Source organism: Stegostoma tigrinum, chromosome 1 (assembly GCF_030684315.1).
Source record: "Stegostoma tigrinum isolate sSteTig4 chromosome 1, sSteTig4.hap1, whole genome shotgun sequence".
NCBI classification, from domain to species: Eukaryota; Metazoa; Chordata; class Chondrichthyes; order Orectolobiformes; family Stegostomatidae; genus Stegostoma; species Stegostoma tigrinum.
In genome coordinates, this window is record NC_081354.1 from 32,178,329 (window position 1) to 32,196,898 (window position 18,570).

At 40.8% G+C, this 18,570-nt stretch overlaps 1 protein-coding gene across 1 annotated transcript in view; it reads right to left on the bottom strand.

Annotated features, from left to right (window-relative positions):
- Positions 1-5,719: 5,719 nt before the first annotated feature.
- fat4 (FAT atypical cadherin 4) overlaps positions 5,720-18,570 on the bottom strand; it is a 359,910-nt gene continuing 347,059 nt past the window's right edge. The window contains exon 18 of the mRNA XM_048532919.2: positions 5,720-8,586. Coding sequence (XP_048388876.2) covers positions 6,695-8,586 — 1,892 coding nt within the window. The 3' untranslated portion in view covers positions 5,720-6,694. The remainder of the gene's footprint in view (positions 8,587-18,570) is intronic.

Genomic DNA, 18,570 nt, shown 5'->3' on the forward strand with positions numbered 1-18,570 from the left:
TGAAAATCTGACTGTTCATTGAAGTCGGACTCCAATTATGCCAATGTGTGTTTTATAATACCCAACAGGGGTTGGCTAGATTTCTTAGATATACTCCACATAATTCACTAATTTTGAATCATGTTCTCTTTACAAATTTGTTGAATTGTGTTACTGTTTTCAGAAAACAAGTATTTTATACCGCTACTGTGAATATCAGTAATTATGGATGCAATATTGGATTTAGTGCAACTTTAAAGCCCTTGGCATAAGTCAGTGCTGACATGTTGATCTAACTAAAGGATCATTTATGTTTTGATTTAATACAGACAAAGTATCATATGGGTCACTGCCAAAGGGTGTTCTTTATGCAACCACAGCCCATCTGGGGCACATACTCTGCACTATGTTTCAGATTCAAATTTGTGACTCAACCCCTTGTACTTTAATGGTCTTGTCTGCTTTGCTGATGAGAGACTCGATGTCAGCAGCATTGTTAAGGGGCTAAAATAAACTAGCATATTTGAGCAGATAATGGCAGTTTATAAGATTTAGAATACAAGAACATAATTTCTGTGGAAAGCCATAATATTTGACTAGGTTTGAATTATTGTAGTCACATGTACCTGAGTACAGTGAAAAGTTACATTTTGTGAGCAGTATAGGCAGATCATAGCAAACAAGGACATACAGATCATAGGGTGCTGAGACAGAGCAAGGCATACAAGACTAAAACAGCAGAGGCTTTGCATTTTTGGTATATAACTTTCACGTAAGCTAATCAAGTTTGATACCATATAACAAGATGCATACAATTAAGAACAACAACATTTTCTATTTCTAAACATGTGTCTGTTCTCATATTAGGAGATGGACTACCCTCACTGCAGATTCTGGAGTCACGGACAACACAGTGTGGAGCTGGAGGAACACAGCAGGTCAAGCAGCATTGGAGGAGCAGGAAAGTTAACATTTTGGCTCGGTGCCCTTCTCCAGAAATTTCTGAAGAAGGGTCCCAACCCGAAACATCAGCTTTCCTGCTCCTCCGATGCTGTCTCGTCTGCTTTGTTTCTCCAGCTCCACACTGTCTTGTCTCTATTCTCATACTATGCCTACTTACTACTATGAATGGCAATGATCAACCAAAGTATAACCTAACTGAATTGGATTCAATGATTTATTGCCACTTGCATTTTACAGTTAATAATACAGTAAAACAGAGTGAAAAACTTCAACTGTTGTCACAATTTGCCACCATTTTGAATAGTTTAGGAATAAAAAGAGTAAAAAAGATGTAAGAGAGTCTATCTTTGTTGCACTGCCTCTGCCATGAGTCCTGAGTCCTGGGCTGGCTCACTAATGCCACCTGTGCCTCCATTGCCTCGCCACTGGACCCACCAAAGAGGGGGTTGCCACACTTTAGATGCCATCTCTTCACTACTGGGCCCACCTCACCACCACTGCTGATGCCAGGTCCCATGCTGAACACAAACTCACCCCCCCAATCAGTGGTCCACACCGATAACCAGGCTTGCAATTGGCATCAGCAGTAAGTAGGCAATAGTAGAGGCAGCTGAATCTGTCACCCAACATTACCTCAAAATGTACTGCTCCAATACAACCCTGGTTGGTCCCCCACTTTGTACCCTCTGTAAGCTTGGGGACATCCAAAACACTGCTTCTTTTTAACTTAAACTACGTTGTGGTCATCTGTCACCACTGTCCTCAGTGACTGATATTGGCACTTAGTTAAGTAAAACTTTGAATGTAAAATTCTTATCCTAATTTTCAAATCCCTCCATAGTCTGTTGTTCCCTACTTTTATAATCACCTCAATCCCACAATGCTCTGAGATATCTCACATTTTGAACATCCTTAATTTTATTTGCTCCTCTACCAGTGACTGTCCTTGAATAATCTCCAGACACCTCTGCTTTTCTATCTCACTTTTCTGAATAAGGCTTCCCTTATAACCTACCACTTGGATCAAGCTTTTGGTCATCTATTATTCCCTTATGTATTTTGCTATCGTGTTTTGTTTAACAATGCTCCTGTGAAATGCTCTAGGACATTTTATTACATGAAAGTGACATATAAATTGTTGTTGTCACTGTTGACTGACAGCTATAATCATGTCAACTGTCACCACTTTACATGCACAATCTGATATTTGGTAAATATTATTCCTAGATCCAGATAATCTATGTTATTTTATTGTACTCTCTTCAAAAAAAATCCTTACAATGCTGATGTAATGATATTGTGATGCCACTAATCTCTCAACTGTGAAAAAAAAGCTTGTGACAGTTTAATTTAGCAGTATATTCTTATTTGAATTTTTTAAAATTGATTTTGACTGCAGAAAATCCACTCAAAGACTTTATTAGACATGCTTTTTTTTAACGCAATCCTCTGCCAAGATTTTCATGGTTAAAGAAATTATTTTTGTGTTTCGTTCACTGACTTTGTATGTGGATTTGCAAAGATTTCTTCCTTCTAGTAAATTTCAATTTGTTTCAAGGTATGCATTCCTCAAGGGAACCTTTGTGAACAATTTCTTGAAATACACACATAAGGTTTTATCTGGGGTCAGGGGTCAGCTTGGGACTGGCAGGTTCAGCCACAAACTCACCTCAACGCAGTCAACACGATGCTTGGATCATTTTGCCCCCTGGGGTCTATTATCAGAGTTTATACCCAATGCACTGAACCCTTCAGAAGTGTCATGGAGACTTAATGACAGAAACAGGAAATTGTTTGGCAGCAGAGCATCAATGGGTCTCCGTGGAAACCGTTCCTGATTTGAAATGAGTATTAATAAATTATTCACATTTCCTACTTTTCAAGAATACCCTTCTTGCTAAGGGGCAGAACCTTTTGTTTTCATTGGGTGTCCCACAGGTGAAATTCCTGAGCTGACAGTTCAGAGCACAGCTGGTGCATGTTCCTCCAATCAGCAGTCCCTGAGGGGCACAATTCCTGCCCAGAGACTTACGAGGCTATGGCTGCTGACACGAAGGACAACCACATTCACAAGGTCCTAGGGCTTTTGTGAAGTGGAGGTGGAGGCGGGGAAATTGGAAGTTGGGAGTCATAGGAAGAGGGAGACAAGGGATGAGATCAGCAACATAGCAGTGGGGTCAGTTCCCATCCTGCGTGCAGTGCCTCGATTGTGAACAGATTAATGCAGATCGAGGATCTCTCTTTCCCATAACAACTGATGGCCTGGCCACACATGTTTATCAGCTGGGTGGGCTGACTATTTTAGACCCATATGGAGCTGAGACAATTTCAGCCCAGTTGGAAATAGACCCTTTAGCGATCCTTAAGCTATCGTGAATTGACTACTTAAGGGCCCAAAAATGGCAGTAGAGCAGGAAGGTGGAGCTGTGGTCTTTGTGCTGAGAACTCAATTTGGATAGAGGTGGAGGAGTTCTGGGACACTGCCACCCTGAATAAGTTGGCTTGTGCCTCCAGACTCAGAGGATTCCTCCGAAAGTTTAAGAATGAAGCTATCCAAAAGTGATAGTTCTGTTTCTCATTACAGATGGAATCAAAACTGAGTTAACAATTAAAATTCTAAAAATGTTAACCTGGGCAGTGACAGGCCTAGAGTGTAGCCTTTGTGGGGAGGTGGGTGTGGCAGCAGAGATAGTATGAGTGTGAGGTAGCAGAAAGCGGATGAAGGCAATTAACTTTGCGGATTGGGTAGATCAATGACCTCCTGTTGCATTACTGAGTGTTCCTCTGGACGATGGAGACTGCACTGATCCAGCTGGCAGGGTGTGGTGTCGTGGCATCCTCCGCTGGACCTGTGGGAAAAGGATATCCTATCTCTGCACCAACCTGTCTACCAGGATCTTGAAGTCCCGCTTTGCCAAATTCCCTTATCTCCTGTGTCTGAGGCAAATGCTACACACCGTGCAAGGTAGTTCCAGACCGTCAGTGCAAGACCAGGTGCACAACACCTTTCAAAAATGGCCACTGGTGCCAAGAAGCTCGAGATGCCCTGGACAGTGGTAAGTATTTCTGGCTGTGGCCAGAGGGAGAATCAGTCTAGCAGGGGGTGCTTTAGGGTTGGGTAGCTAATGAGGCAAACCCAGGGAAGATCATGCAAGAAAATACATTCGGCCTGGTGAGAAAAAAAACCCTGTATGAAACTTGAGAAAAGTAACATAACCAAAATATGAGGACATTCAGTCTGTACTGAGGCTAGTGATTTACCAAGTGCAGGGACAAAGGAAGTTAGTAACCAAGGAGCATGCAGGGATGTTATTCCAAAGAATTGGTTGCATGATGGTTGGTACAGGTATTTGACAAGCTGCAGCCACCAAGTTCATGCTTTGATTAAGCTGTTGACAATTTCCACTGTCTAGCTTCTCGGGTATTGATAAAAGCTTCTGGAAATAAATAGAGTGAGTAGGGCGTTTAATTAGATTTTTTTAAAAATTCTCTCACAGATACGGGCATCTCTGGCTAGGCCAGCATTTAATGCCCATCCTGAATTGTTCAGAGAGCAGTTAAGAGTCAACCACATTGTTTTGGGTCTGGAGTTACGTGTGGGCCAGACCAGATAAGGATGAGCGATCTCCTTTTCTAAGGACATTAGTGAACCAGATGGCTTTTACTGACAATTGACAATGGTTTCATGGTCATCATTAGATTCTTAATTCCAATTCTTTTAGTGAATTCAAATTCCACCATCTGCCATGGCCTGATTAGAACCGGACCCCCGGAATATAAATGGAGTTTCAGGATTAATAGTCCAGGATAATACCTCTAGGCCATTACTTACTCTTGCAAATGCATGGAAATAAGTCGCGGCTCAATGGCAAGGTTCTGAAGTTGGTATTTAAGACTTGAGAGGAAAATTAGAATGTTTGTCTTAACACTGAGATTCTGATTTTACTTCAATCCCTTGGTATTTCCCCATCTTTTTCGTCGTTACCTACATAACACCAGGAAGGAAGAATTCTTGTCATTGATTTGTGGTTCAAGCATAATGCCCATTCCCACCAGAGCAACTACAAAAAATAATAAACACTCTCACATAATTTCTCATAAATTATATGCTATCTGGAATCTATATGTTAGTCTTACACAGTTGCACAGGTGCCAGTTTGAACTGGCTAAGTTACTCAGTCATTTCTGCCTGGTTTTGAGGCCAATGAAAAATAAATCCTGTGATGGTGTGTTATAAAGACATTCTGTGAAGTGCAACTTGATCATTCATGAACTTTTATGCTACATCAGAAAATCTAACCATATTTCCCCATTTCAATCAATGTCAGGATAAACTATCCTTGGTGTGACAAAGCTCAGGTTAGGTGCAAATGATAGCACTTTCTGATTCAGCATTATGCCTTGCCCATTCTTAATGCTTTAACATGATCCTTGCCTTTCCCAAATTAGTCACTCTTGAGAATTGTCTGACTGAGACTCCTCACTTAGGGTCAATTAGTGTCAAATTTTCAGTGCAGTTTAGTCTAGAAAGTGAGATTACCCAAATTAATTCCCTTTAGGTTACATGCATTCAGCATAGTTTCATTCTTTGCAGGATTGAAGCTCAAAGTAAATGAACAATATGATAAATGAGGTCTCCAGATTTCGCTTAGCTCTGGCAAATATTAGAAGAATGTTTAAAAATCAAAATATCATTTAATTAAAAATAAACTAATTATTTTATAAAAGAATAACAACTTTTTTAAATAAATAGTTTATTTCTATATTTGGCATTTATGTGTACAAAGGATACAGTATGTTACACTTATATCAAAAATGAAAAAAATACTGGTGTTACATAAGTAACAAATGCAAAAAGTATTCAATCTTACCTTCCCTGAAAGTAAGAAACACGAATCATTTTTCTTTGAACTTTGTAAGAAAATATCATCAGTAACAAACAGAGCTGTTTTTTTTTAAAGTTACAGGGTACTAAAATGGTATAAAAGTAAGAAGCCTGAAAATAGGACATAGAATAGAATTTAAAGTTTGCACCAAAATTTTGAAGGCTAGCTCTATGCCAAACAAGAATTTTTCAAGTTTTCCCTCATATTGGCCCCATATCAAACAATGGAGGGGAGCATTGCTTTTTAAGGAAGTGAGAACAATAATTCCTAATGTTAAAAACAATAAAATGAATCTTTCTCCAATGCTAGACTGAACAGTTCACATAGTTCTACTGGGTGCTGATATATTTATTTTATGACAGAATAAACTGCACCCAATGAGAAGTCAGACTAATGTATAGTGGAAGGAGACGGGAGGGAGAGAGAAATCTATACCAAGGCAGTTCTGAAGCACTCTTCCCAACATTGGCACAACTGTTTCAATTGCTAGCCAACTTGTGTGCTGTTTTAGTGCCAGTGGCTTAATATTAAACACACTGTGCTCAAACAGATCAAACACATATGTTTTCAGTTCTGAAAGGAAAAGTCAGGAAAAATATTCCGCAACTGCGGAACACAAACATCACTGTGATCCTTATGTGCTTTTAATGCAATTGTTCTTCGTGTGCTGGAGATGCAGTGGAACCCTGAAAGACAATGTTCATCTCAGACCAAAATGCTTCATTAGCAAAAAAATGAGACATAGCATCTGGCAAAGGTTGATGAGACGAGGACATGATTTTGAAAGGGTTCCATTACATAGCTTCTCATTGACAGTGAATTGCAGATATTAATGTATTAAAGTTAACAGTCTATATAAATTATATCTATACATATTCTTCTGCTTCTGCATCATTAGATGTAGCTGCACTTTGTGCAACAGTGTTTAATGCTTCTTCTTTTGCCTCTGTTGATACATTTTCGGGAAGTGATGCAAGATCTTTGAAAACATCCACATAATTCCCAAAACCAGGTCCCCAATTTAATAGACTGTCCCAGTTAAATGCTCCTGTCACAGCTCCGTGTGGTCCAAGCTTGGGTTGTGTCTTATAGTCTTCATTACTTGCCTGCAGGACTGTAGAATTTCCTTCTGCCCTACGACCATGATATCTCCGTGGCTTCAATTTGCCGCCATAATTGTCTTCATCATCTGCGTCAGATTCATTGACTTGAGACAGTTTTGGCATTCGTGAAGTGTAGACTGCAGGCTTGTCCCTGTCATACTCAAACTCAGAGCAGGTGAAGGACTCATGTGAGTCACTGTCTGAAGATGATTCTGGGGCAGGCGTACCATCAGCTGGGTTTCTCATTCTGGAAAGAGGTCTTCTACAGTCGTCATCTGAGGATGACCGTCCATGATCTGCACTACAGATACTTGGGTTTCTAGGGCGAGGGGTATTGAGTCTTTCAACCTCCTCGATGGACAATCCTACAGGTGGTGTGGTCTCCAGAGGAATCTGCTCAATAGGCTGTTTTAGGCGGCTGCCAGGCCTTGAACCATGACTATGGCTTGTCATGGTCTGGGGACTTTTGCTCCTCCTTCCTAGTCGTGAAGCATAATTAAAAATACCAGGCTGGCAAACATCAGAATGTATATCATTAGGGCTTCCTTCCCTTCTTGCTAGGTGCAAGTCTCTTGCTGGGCTATTACGGTAGAAACTTCCTGGTTTTGAGAATGGTGCAGGGCTGTGCCGAGACAACGGGTTAGGATTTTGGCATGTACTATGACTCAGTGTGGCTGTTCTCAATCCTTGATTATAGGAAGGTTGATAGCTTAAACTACTTGCTCCTAGTGGGAGAGGAGATTGTCGGGCAAACCCAAGTGGACTGTGCCTTTGGATGGAAAATTTAGGGGTATGACTACGAAAATGCTTATAGTGTTGTATAATGTCTGCATCTGAAGGGGCAATACTGCTGGCATTTTCTATGTCATAATGCTCAAGTTCTGTTTCAGGCCCTATGCAGGGCTGCCCACTTGGTAATGTATCTGTTGTGTGTGGGATGTCTGTCTCATCGAAGATCAAGTATGGATTTTCCCTCTCAATTATATCAGGTTTTGGAACTCCTTCAGGCTGCTTTCTCACAGTCAGCTCCTCATCATACGGAGGGAGATTATCTGGGTCATCAAAACCTTCATTCTCACTACCTTTTTTCTTTTTCTCTTTCTTTTTCTTCGTCTTCCCATCCTTTTGAACGTTTGCCTTTTTGCCTCGACACTGGTTACACACAATCAGACCAAGTACAATGAGAGCAAGGAATGTGGCACAGCTGCCTACTATCGCAGGGACTGCCCAGAGTGGCAAAGAAAGCTCCTCAGCTTGTGGTTTAGCACTGCAGGTGTATCCTTTATCTACTCCAGCTCTGCAAATAGTTCCTGGGGGACACTGAACACCAACACATGCCACCACTGTCTCGCATGTTTCTCCAGTATAGAGTTCAGGGCACGTGCAGGCAAATCCAGATTTTGAAAGAGGCTCACAGCTCCCTCCATTCTGACAAGGACTGGAAGCACATTCTCCAGGTAGGACGCAATCATATGCATACCATTGGTTCACGCACATCAGTCCACTTGAGCACGGGTCACTTGCACATACATTAGGACCTCTACATCCTATCTTAACAGAAGGATCACTTTTCAATATTGTAACATCCCTGTGCTTTCCAGTGAAGGGCAGTGTTTCTCCATTATATGTCACATAAGAGATGCAGCCATCAAAATCTGGAAACAATTAAAAAAAACAAGCTGTCACAAAAACTTTCCAGTCAATTTTGTACAATAATATTTGTGTTTTTCTGAAAAAAAAACAAAATATCTGTGGATGTTATAAATTAGGAACAAAAACAAAGTTGTTGGAAAAGCTCAGCAGGTCTGGCAGCATCTGTGAAGAAAAAAATCAGAGTTAACATTTCAGAAACAGTAACTCTGATTTTTTTTCTTCACATTTGTGTTTTTTGGTTCGCGAGAAAACATTGTCAATCTTAGATTTCCTGTACTGGTTACCCTGAGCTTTACAGTAGCTGACCAATAGGTTTTCTATACTCAAAGAACACCAAATTTACACCAAATATCCAATGATAAGAAGAGGGCTTCACAGATGGACAAAGCTACGAGGAGCTATGCCTCTACAAATATTCAACATTCTGAGTCATTTAGTTCCCATTTTAATACTGGGGCAAACAGGGTCTTTTCCTTATTTTGTTGCTAGTCCAGTTAGAATACACTGAACAACTACCACTGAAAGATGCTTAAAATTGACAGGGACCAAGCTATCAATTGGGCTGAGATCATGAGACCGATTTTCAGAGCTCAAGTTTGACAGCCATCAATGCCTATAAGAAATTACTGTGCCACTAGATAAAATATTCAGACAGAAGTCAACTGCTCTGAATGCAGTTTGCATATTGATCAGTGCTAGCACTTTGTTTAATGAGCACAAAATATGAACAGTGGAACAAGCTAAAACACAGTCATTACCTATTTATAGAGTGTCTTATTCTTATTTGTGATAAACATAAATTCAAAATATTTACACGTAACAGTTAGTGCTGCAACCAAGGCATTAATATTACATTCATTGTCTAATCACCTCCCAGAGGCCTAATCTAGTGGCTACACTATAATCCCAAAGAGAAAAGAACCATTAAATAATATTAAATATCTGGTAATATATACCATGTAAGCTCATGCAATAAGACAGAAAAAGTTGCATTTTAAAATAAAAACAGCTGTTGGAAAAACGCCAATAAAATACAATAGCTGCTATGGAAACTATTAATACATTAAAGTTTTAGTGAATGAAGTATTTCATTTATTTATAACAAAGTAATTTGTATGTCGACAAGAATGATCAAAGCATATTTTAATAGGAGAAAGACAACAGAAGGTATCACTCACTGAACAAAAAGGGTTTCCTGAAAGCCAATGCATTTTGGAAATTTGCAACCCTCAGGCAAGAACACTGACTTTGGCAACTTGACTGTTCGCCCCACTTCCCTGCCTGCATGCTCCCCTAATAATTTCTACTTCTTTCTCTTTCATTTTGGTGTCATTTTCACTTCCTTTTGACTTTCTGATATTTTTCATTGCTCCATTGAGATTCTCTGTGTAAATTATTCATCAATTTTCATGCCTTGCCTTAATAACTTGAATGAAGGTCAAAAAGGACCTATTATTACATCCAACCTACATACTTGCCAATCCTACTGCCAGTTTACGACAGTTAAATTCTCAAAATTTTGGTCACTCTTTTCAAATACTCATCAACCTATTACTTGCAATCTTAGCATTTTACAGTTCAGCTTCCAGATTTCTGGACTTCTTTCTTCTCTTGCCTTTTTAAAAAAAATTCCTGTGGAAGATCTCGTCTATTTGGGCTGAAAAGTAGCAATTAACATCATCACCTCAAGCAAATGCAGCTGTACTTTGATTGAAAGTGTCTGCAGTTTGGTCAGTAGTAAGTTAGGCAAATGGTGGAAGGAACTGTTTCTTTGTCTGCATTTGTTCTTCCACCCACCTTGCCCTGTAGGAATAGATTCTTGCTCCACTACAGGGAAAGAAACTTGGAGATAGGCCATAACCACCCTGCAATATTGACTCCGAATACCGGTATGCCAGCTTGAGGATGTGATGGATAGGTATTTCTCTTTTCTGTTTTTTCTGTTTTTTCTACAATCCTTTATTATTTTATAGTATTGTATTGAGACTTAAACTGTCTTTATAGTTTTGTTCAGCATTTTGCATTTGGGTCTTCAGGGTAATAGTTTAGCTCTTTATTTCCAGTAGTGTCAAAAGTAAGGTTTTTTAAATTTAACTGAAACTGGCAGGGGACCCCAAGTCAGCGTGCTTTGCTGTCAGCAGCATATGGGAATTACAGCATGTTTCTGGCAAACTGGCTGACAATATGGCAGAAGTGCTACCGGTTCGAACAGTTTGGGACTTGAGTATCAGCTGGAGGAGCAGAGGCTGAAGGTGATGTGGATAGCACATTTTCAGATTTGGGGGTCACTTTGCAGACTAAAGAGCTGCAATCAAAAAAGGAATGGGTGACCACCAAGCAGAAAAATGGGATGAGTCTGGCAGACAGGAAAGCCCCAGAGGGCATCCTATTCAATAACCATTTTCCTATGCCAGAAATGGATCAGAGTAAAGGTCTCTTCGTGGAATACAGCACGATGGGTGGCCCAACTAATCAAGTGAGGAGGAACAGGAGTCTAAAGGAACTAGTGGCAGGTGCCTCTGTATAGAGAGGGATGCGGACTGGCTTTTCTCTAGCCACAGATGTGACTCCAGGAAGGTGCATTGCATCACCAGGGGTCAGGGTCAGGGATGTCACTGAATGGCTGCAGGGCATCCGGAAAGCAGAAGGTTTTACGTCAGAGGCCATGGTACACATCTGTTGAAGAGAAACCAGGGACGTAGAGAGATAAAAGTAAGCTGCTGTGTTCCACAGGGCTAAATTACATTCATGGTAGGCAAACTATTGGAGTGAATTAAACTCCACTTGGAAAGGCAAGGCTTGATCAGTGACAGTTAACATGGCTTTGTCAGAGAGAGGTCATGCAGAACAAATTTGATTGAATTTTATGTCAGGGTGATTGGGTGTATAGATGAGGTAGTGCAGTTGATGTATTTTATACGGATTTCAGCAAACAAGGGAGGCTGAATAAAGAAGATAAAAATACATGTAATCCAAGCTAATTTGATCTAAAATTGGCTTTGTCACAGGAGCCTGATGGTGATGATAGAAGATTATTTGCCTAACTGCAGTCCAATGTCCAGTGCCATGTCACTATTCCTCAAAGAAAGAAATGTATCTGGAAATGTGCGAGAAATAGGGGGAATTCGTTTGAACAGATTAGCAGCTGCTAGTGCATACTGAGCATGTCAACATTACCTGTTTCACGAGCAAGCTTTTCAATATGCGCTGAGTGGAGAGCTTTAGTGCTGGGAGAAATTAGGAGAAATAAATACTACAGTGACAGCAAATCAACAGATACTTACATCTCTCCAGATACTTAATTGCAAAAGCAGGAGAAATGCTAATCTGCCAATCTGCTATTCTGTGGAATTATACCACACCAAAATTAGCCTCAATGTTCTTCAAAATATTCAATTCTGAAATTCTGAATAAGATGGAAGCTGACTTCAGCTGACTATGCTTCAAAGTGCAGCAGAATGTCTGAGAGAATGAGAGTAGCTAAGGTAAATGTGGCAAGCTGGTACACATGTGAGAAGTGGATAACATCAACAGAACCGTCAAACTACAAAAAGGACTAGCAGAACAGCTACCAAAGAAGCCATCAGAGCACTTAAATCTTGTGTCACTTAAATAGTTGAAAGGAAAACTGCCGTAATGCTATAAAAATCAGTGTTTGCAATTCACTCTGTCTGTTGACACAAGCTTAACAGGTATTATTATAGTATTTATGCTGCCGCAAATGAAACCCTGAACCTTCTAGAATGTAATTTTTACCCTGGGACAGATTTACAAAGCCTGGAATTATCTGCACTTTGGCCTGCCCAATGGTAGAGAAGAGTGATATGAGAAAGAGGTGCTGCAATCTTCCATGCAGTGAAGTCAGAAGGTATCTGTACAAGCCTAAATGGGACTTCTTCAAATTTTCCACATGGATTTTTATTTATATTTTGTGATTTTTAAAAGAAAATCTTTTACAATTCCCTTTTCTAACAAATTTTCTCGATAAATTTTAATGTTGCATTAATTTGCTGGAAGTTCTTTAAATATATTTTTAAATGCATGCATAAGAACCTTAATGGACATCCCTACTTTGAGGTGGGAGTGGAGGTAGGTCCAGGAGAATGACCAGTGGGGTGGTCAGCTTCCTAACCTCTTGTTCCTACCGTTGGTCAAAGACCCCATTTCCAAGAAGGTCTACTTCACAATGACTCTTTAGCGATGAGAAGGCTGTGCTTTGCTCATGAAACAATCACTCAGTTTTTCCAGCTGTAAGACAGATGTGGATACAGCACATAAAGGAGACCTTGGGCTGATTAAGATTTGAACCCACTGCCAAATGAATGAGTCTTGCCATTACAGTTCCCTTTTGGCAACAAAGTGAACTCAGTTGCTTGTTATTTTTGAGTTCTTCCCCATGACTAATGTATAGCAGCAGGAAGGAGTCGAGGTAGAGTTATTTCTTTCTGGTGTGGCCCATTTCCCTTTAAAAAAATAGTTTGATAGCACTGCATCCAATCAAACAGAATGAGATCTAGGTATTGGAAAAGGACAGGATTACCCACTAGTTGTGGCAATGAAATAACTTCAGTATTATTTTTCTATTACTTTCCTCTGCGTTCAGCTGGAACTAATGGAACACTTTCAGCAAAGTGAGGGGTGTGAAGAATACTTCCTGGGAAACACGTGCATTGTCTCCTGATACTTTCCCAATGTTGCGAAGTTCTGTGGACACTAGTATTAAATGGGTGCGTACAGAATGCTAGAGGTAGCACTCAGTATCTGTTACTCCAGTCCAGTTCATGCTGTTATGGTGGCCTTCCCTTGAATCTCAATATTTGGGTCTTTCTTTGGTGGAGTACAGATTTGGTATTTCCATGAGGATCCTGGTTTCTCAGTGCCAGGAGTGGTGATTTGGTACAAAAATGGCATTTGCAGTGGGCAGACAATCCTGCTGCAAGACATGCCAGATGTCATACTGGTGAGAGCATTAACATGTGTGCTGGGAGTGCCCAGTGCACGTTCGTAAAGTAGACATGAATTCAAAACCAGTGCAGTAGCTCTGGAGTACAGTGCTCCAGCTACTGTTATCATTTAAACATGCACAGCTGAGCGGACCTTTAGTAGCAGGAAGTACACCCCCAGCAATATAAAGGGATCATCAAATCCTTCTAAGTCACCTGCTGAGTGACTTCTACTGGCAGTTACTGTAACTGTGGAAGTGTTTTCTGGTTTTGTCAGATCTTCACAGCTGATAACATTCACTGGGAGTTGTTTGGCATATACTGAACAGCTTTGTCCTTAATTCAAGGATTTTCTACAAACCAAAACAAAATCCCAAAGAACTGTGGAAACTGGAAATAAGAAACAAAACAGAAATTGCTGGGCAAACTCAGTAGGTTTGGCAGCATCTGTGGAGAGAAAGCAGAGTTGGCATTTTGGGTCTAACGACCCTTCTTCAGAGCTCTGAGCTTTCCCAGCAATTTCTGTACAATGTACACCCAAACATAGATGCAAGTGTAGATATTCTTCTCGATTTACAGCATGACTGGGAAAATCAGTGCAGTGCATGCAGAGCAGGACAAATGACAAGATGAGGGAGGAGCAGGATAGAGAGAAGATTCTCAGATGGAGGCTGTATCCATCCTGTTTTTTCTCCATGAATCTCAGTGAGGAACAGTGTCCAAACTCGGTGCATCACTGAGGACGTCTGCAGTGAAATCTGCCAGCTACAAATATAACATCAGAACAGGGCAAAGATGGCATTGTGTTTGGAAGGGAACCATGGCTATGAATCTGTGTGTATCTGGTTCCTTATCAGCTGAGGCAGGTGATATCTGTAACATCTCCCATCATGCCATCAACTATTACATAACCGAGGTCACTGAAACTATGTATCCAAACAGTGCTGAACTCAATTCATTCTTACTTGATTTTAACAAGCAGGCAGGATGAGACCATGACATGACAATGATTGCAGGCTTTCCCATGGCAGAACAGCCAGTGACTGCGCATGTTAACTCTTGAGATGTACTGTTACCAAAGCGATTCCACTCAATCAATATTCAATTTATGTGCTGTGTGACCATGTGCAGTGTATCTTACAGGTCAATGCATGGGTTTCAAGACAGAAGTCACAATACCTTTAATGCTGCAGCAGTTCACTATGTCATGTGCATTACAACCTACATGGAAAATGAGACTGTTAACTAACTGACAAGAACTACTATATGCTCATGGCACTGGGTGCACAACCCATGCAGAGGTTAGTGGCCTGTATGAAATAAGAGTCATATTTCCCATTCAACAAGAGTCTCAGACCTTGTCTTCCCTTCGTTATTGATTGTCACAACACAGAATATTCAAAACCAAATGTATAAACCAAACTTTCCAAAATTCCACACAAAAGTCACTGAATGTCCCTCCTGCATTCCCTTATGGTCAGTCATCTGTGTGTTTTTGCCTGCCCTGATGTTCCTATTTGGTGTTTACCATTGTGGTTACAACATGACAGCTGTTTTTTAACAAAGGAGGCATCAGATGCCTTTACAGGAGCTTCCATTCCACAGATAACAGCATGGGCATTGCTGGAGTGGGAGCAGTGTGAACATGGAGACTTTTGGGAATCCTGAGAGAAGGTAGCAGGTTTATTCTCCAGATTAGTTGCTAATCCCCAGGGTGGGGTGGGAGAACGGTTGGCATAGGGAGCAGTATCCCAGAATTCCCAAGGACAGATGAATAAATTGTTGTGACAACCTGCAAACCCCTTTGGACATTTACAGTCATAATGGACGCATTCTGAATTTCCCTACTGGCAGCCTTAGTATCTTGGCCTCTCATGAAACTGGTTCCATTGCTGGTGCTTGCAGTCAGTTAGCAGTGCCTTTAGCACTGATTGCACTTACTCTTTCATGCCAATCACAATGGAACACAAAGTTGACTTACTCTCTGCATCTGAAGCAATATGTTAGTCTAATGCATGTTGTGTTATGGTACACATTTTTGAGGGTGTTCAATTTAGTCTTTGTCAACTTTGTGAAGATACCCCACCTCATTGCTTTGAGTAATGTTATAGTAATGAAGTGGCCTCCCTTCAAATGCAGCACAGTACTTTAGGTCATAGCACTGATTCACAAGGCAAATTGCTTACAGAAGATGCAAATAATGTCTGGAACTCCTGGAAGAATCCTAGACTGGTTCTTTATAACACCAGCAGGTTGAAGAACTGTTAGTGTGCTAAATCCAGTGATGAAGAAAATCATGTATACAATCACCAGCTTCCACCAGTCAGACATAGGAATGGTTTCAATTGTTGGCAAGCGTTATATAATGCAAGAATACAGATGAATACATCAGATCCTAAATGGCTGAATCATCAAGGAAGCTTTGTTCTAAAGGAGTTCAGGTTGTATATTGTTTAAAAATATTAACAGATGTGCCAGAATTGAACAAGACGTGATTTAAATGACGAACAGGTGTCAACAGTAAACAGATGATATACACCCTGCCATAATATTATACAAAGGTTAACTCATATAATTTATGACCTTTTTCTGGTTTTCAGTTCCCCGTTTCGTACTGCTTCAACTCAGTCAGGGTTCTAAGAAGGTCTTTGTATGAGTCATCTTCGATACAACATCCATCAGGTAAGTCAGGAATTGTGCTTTCAATACAAAGTTGTCTTACGACTTTGTGCAATTATTCTGGTAAGTATATCTAAACGATAAATTTTAACCTAAAGACAAGGGTCTGACAATGTGGTATTTACTTTTCTTTGAAGTAAATGGGAGAAAGACCCAGGTGACCTCTAATGCAATATTCCTGCTTGTTAATTAGGAAAAATTGTACCTTCCATTGCAAACATCATTCATTAAAAAGGTGCACCCGGCACTTTACATAAAAGAACTTCCACCTATATAATGATCTAAATTCTTATACTCCCTTGCTGGTGCGTTTAAAGCAGGGGTGGTGAGGGTGACACACATGTAAGATACAGAGGGTGGCCTTCCTGCCACGTACCTGTTTGCCCTGTAGCTGTATGGAATTTTATGGGAGGGGGCCAGGAGGTTTGGGTGGCCCATTTGTCCTACTAAGGCTCATAAGTTAGCAACTAATAGCCCCTTAAAGGCTTTTTCCCATAGCTAACATCTTACTCATGGCAGGGGGAGGCCTACAGAATGTAGGCAGGCTGACAGCTCTTGTTGCACAAGCTGGTGCTAGACAAAATGACATTTGTGGGATCCTGGTACCCATCTGAGGCAGCTCTCTCCCTTTCTCAATCTGCTTTCTGATCTCTTGAACATGACACCCCCCAACCACCTCACAGCCTGACCCCAGACATAACTCAACTCCTTGGAGCAGCTGTACAGGAAATTGGTGAGGCCACTTTTGGAATACTGTGTTCAGTCCTGGTCTCTTGACTATAGGAGAGATGTTGTTAAACTTGGCAGGGTTCAAAAAAGATTTACAAGAATGTTGCTGGAGTTGGAGGATTTGAGCAAAAGGGACAGGCTGAATAGGCTGAGGCTTTTCTCCCTGAAACATTGAAGGCTGAGGGGTGGCCTTACTGAGGATTATAAAATCACGAGGGGCATGGATAGGGTGAACAGCCACGATCTTTTTCCCCAGGATTGGGGAGTCCAAAACTAGAGGGTATAGGTTTAAGGTGAGGGGAAAAGATTTAAAAGGGACCTGAGGAGCAACGTTTTCATGCAAGAGGTGGTGTATGTGTGGAATGAGCTGCCAGGTGAAGTTCTCTAGGCGGGCACAATGACAACATTTAAAAGACATCTACATGGGTATCTGAAACAGATGTCTTTAGAGGGATATGGGCCAAATACTGGAAAATGGAACTAGATCAGTTTAGGACAGCTGGTCGCTGCAGACCAGTTGGGCCAAAGGCTTTGTTTCCACGCTGTATAACTCTATAATTGCCTGTAGTCCAAGCAGTAACCATCATTCCCAAGTGGCAATGCTTAGACTGCAGAGCTCTAAAGATTCAAATGGCTGGCAATTCCCTTAGGTAGGGTTTCCTCTCGAGAATAGGACACAAATGTCACCTCAATGAAAATTACTCTGCTCCAAGCATTAAGTTGTTGCAGGGCATCTGTTGGGATCTTGGATGGGCTCTTACTCCCAAGGGTGAGGTGCATTCTAGATAGCAAAAGTTGCTTCTTCTTGTACAGAAGCATGAGTGTGCTTTCTTGTGTGCAGTGTGACTTGACAAGAGCATTGCAATATGGGGCATCAGTGAAGTGCCAAACTTTATAATGAATCAGCCCAATATCAGCTATGATGATGTTAAGGTTGGTGTTTTGCCAACGATGACTTCTATGGATGGAGGGTGGAGACAATTGTTGTAAATGGAGTGTGCAACGTGTTGGTGGTGAATGAATCCTAAGTTGAAGGTCCAGAGAAGCAAGCAGAGAGCTGCATCCATCAGATAATAACTCTGACTTTTATGTCAGGAACTGGCACTCAAAAGGTTCTTGACTATGCACTGGAGAAGAATGAGCTACATTTAAATGTGATGGGATTAGCTAACAATGACATGTAAACACATAGAAATAAGGTAGTCGCTGCTTAATTACAACTTCTTTTCTCGATATCAATAGTCAGATTTTTCTATTCTCACCTAATTTTCTGAAGTTCATCACCATTGCCCATCCTGCTTAAGGGCTGGAATAATTCTACCTTTTGTATTAGCGGTAGGGTTCCTTCAGTATTTATGAAGGAGACAGGGAAAATGGCTACAGCTCCTGCCGGCAAGTGGTGTTTGCTTATTGGTGAATTTATTTTTGATCTCCAATATTATCCAGTGAACTGAAAAACAATTTACTGCATCAAGCAAGGCAATGTTTTAGATTGAACACCATTTCCTTAGTAGGTCTAAATGCCTAGGGTGCAACACTGATGCCAGTAAACAGTGATGATGAAGCATTAGTCATGAGAAGTCTGTATTTTCCAGATAACTTGCTGTTAAATGAGTGGGCAAAAACTTGACATTT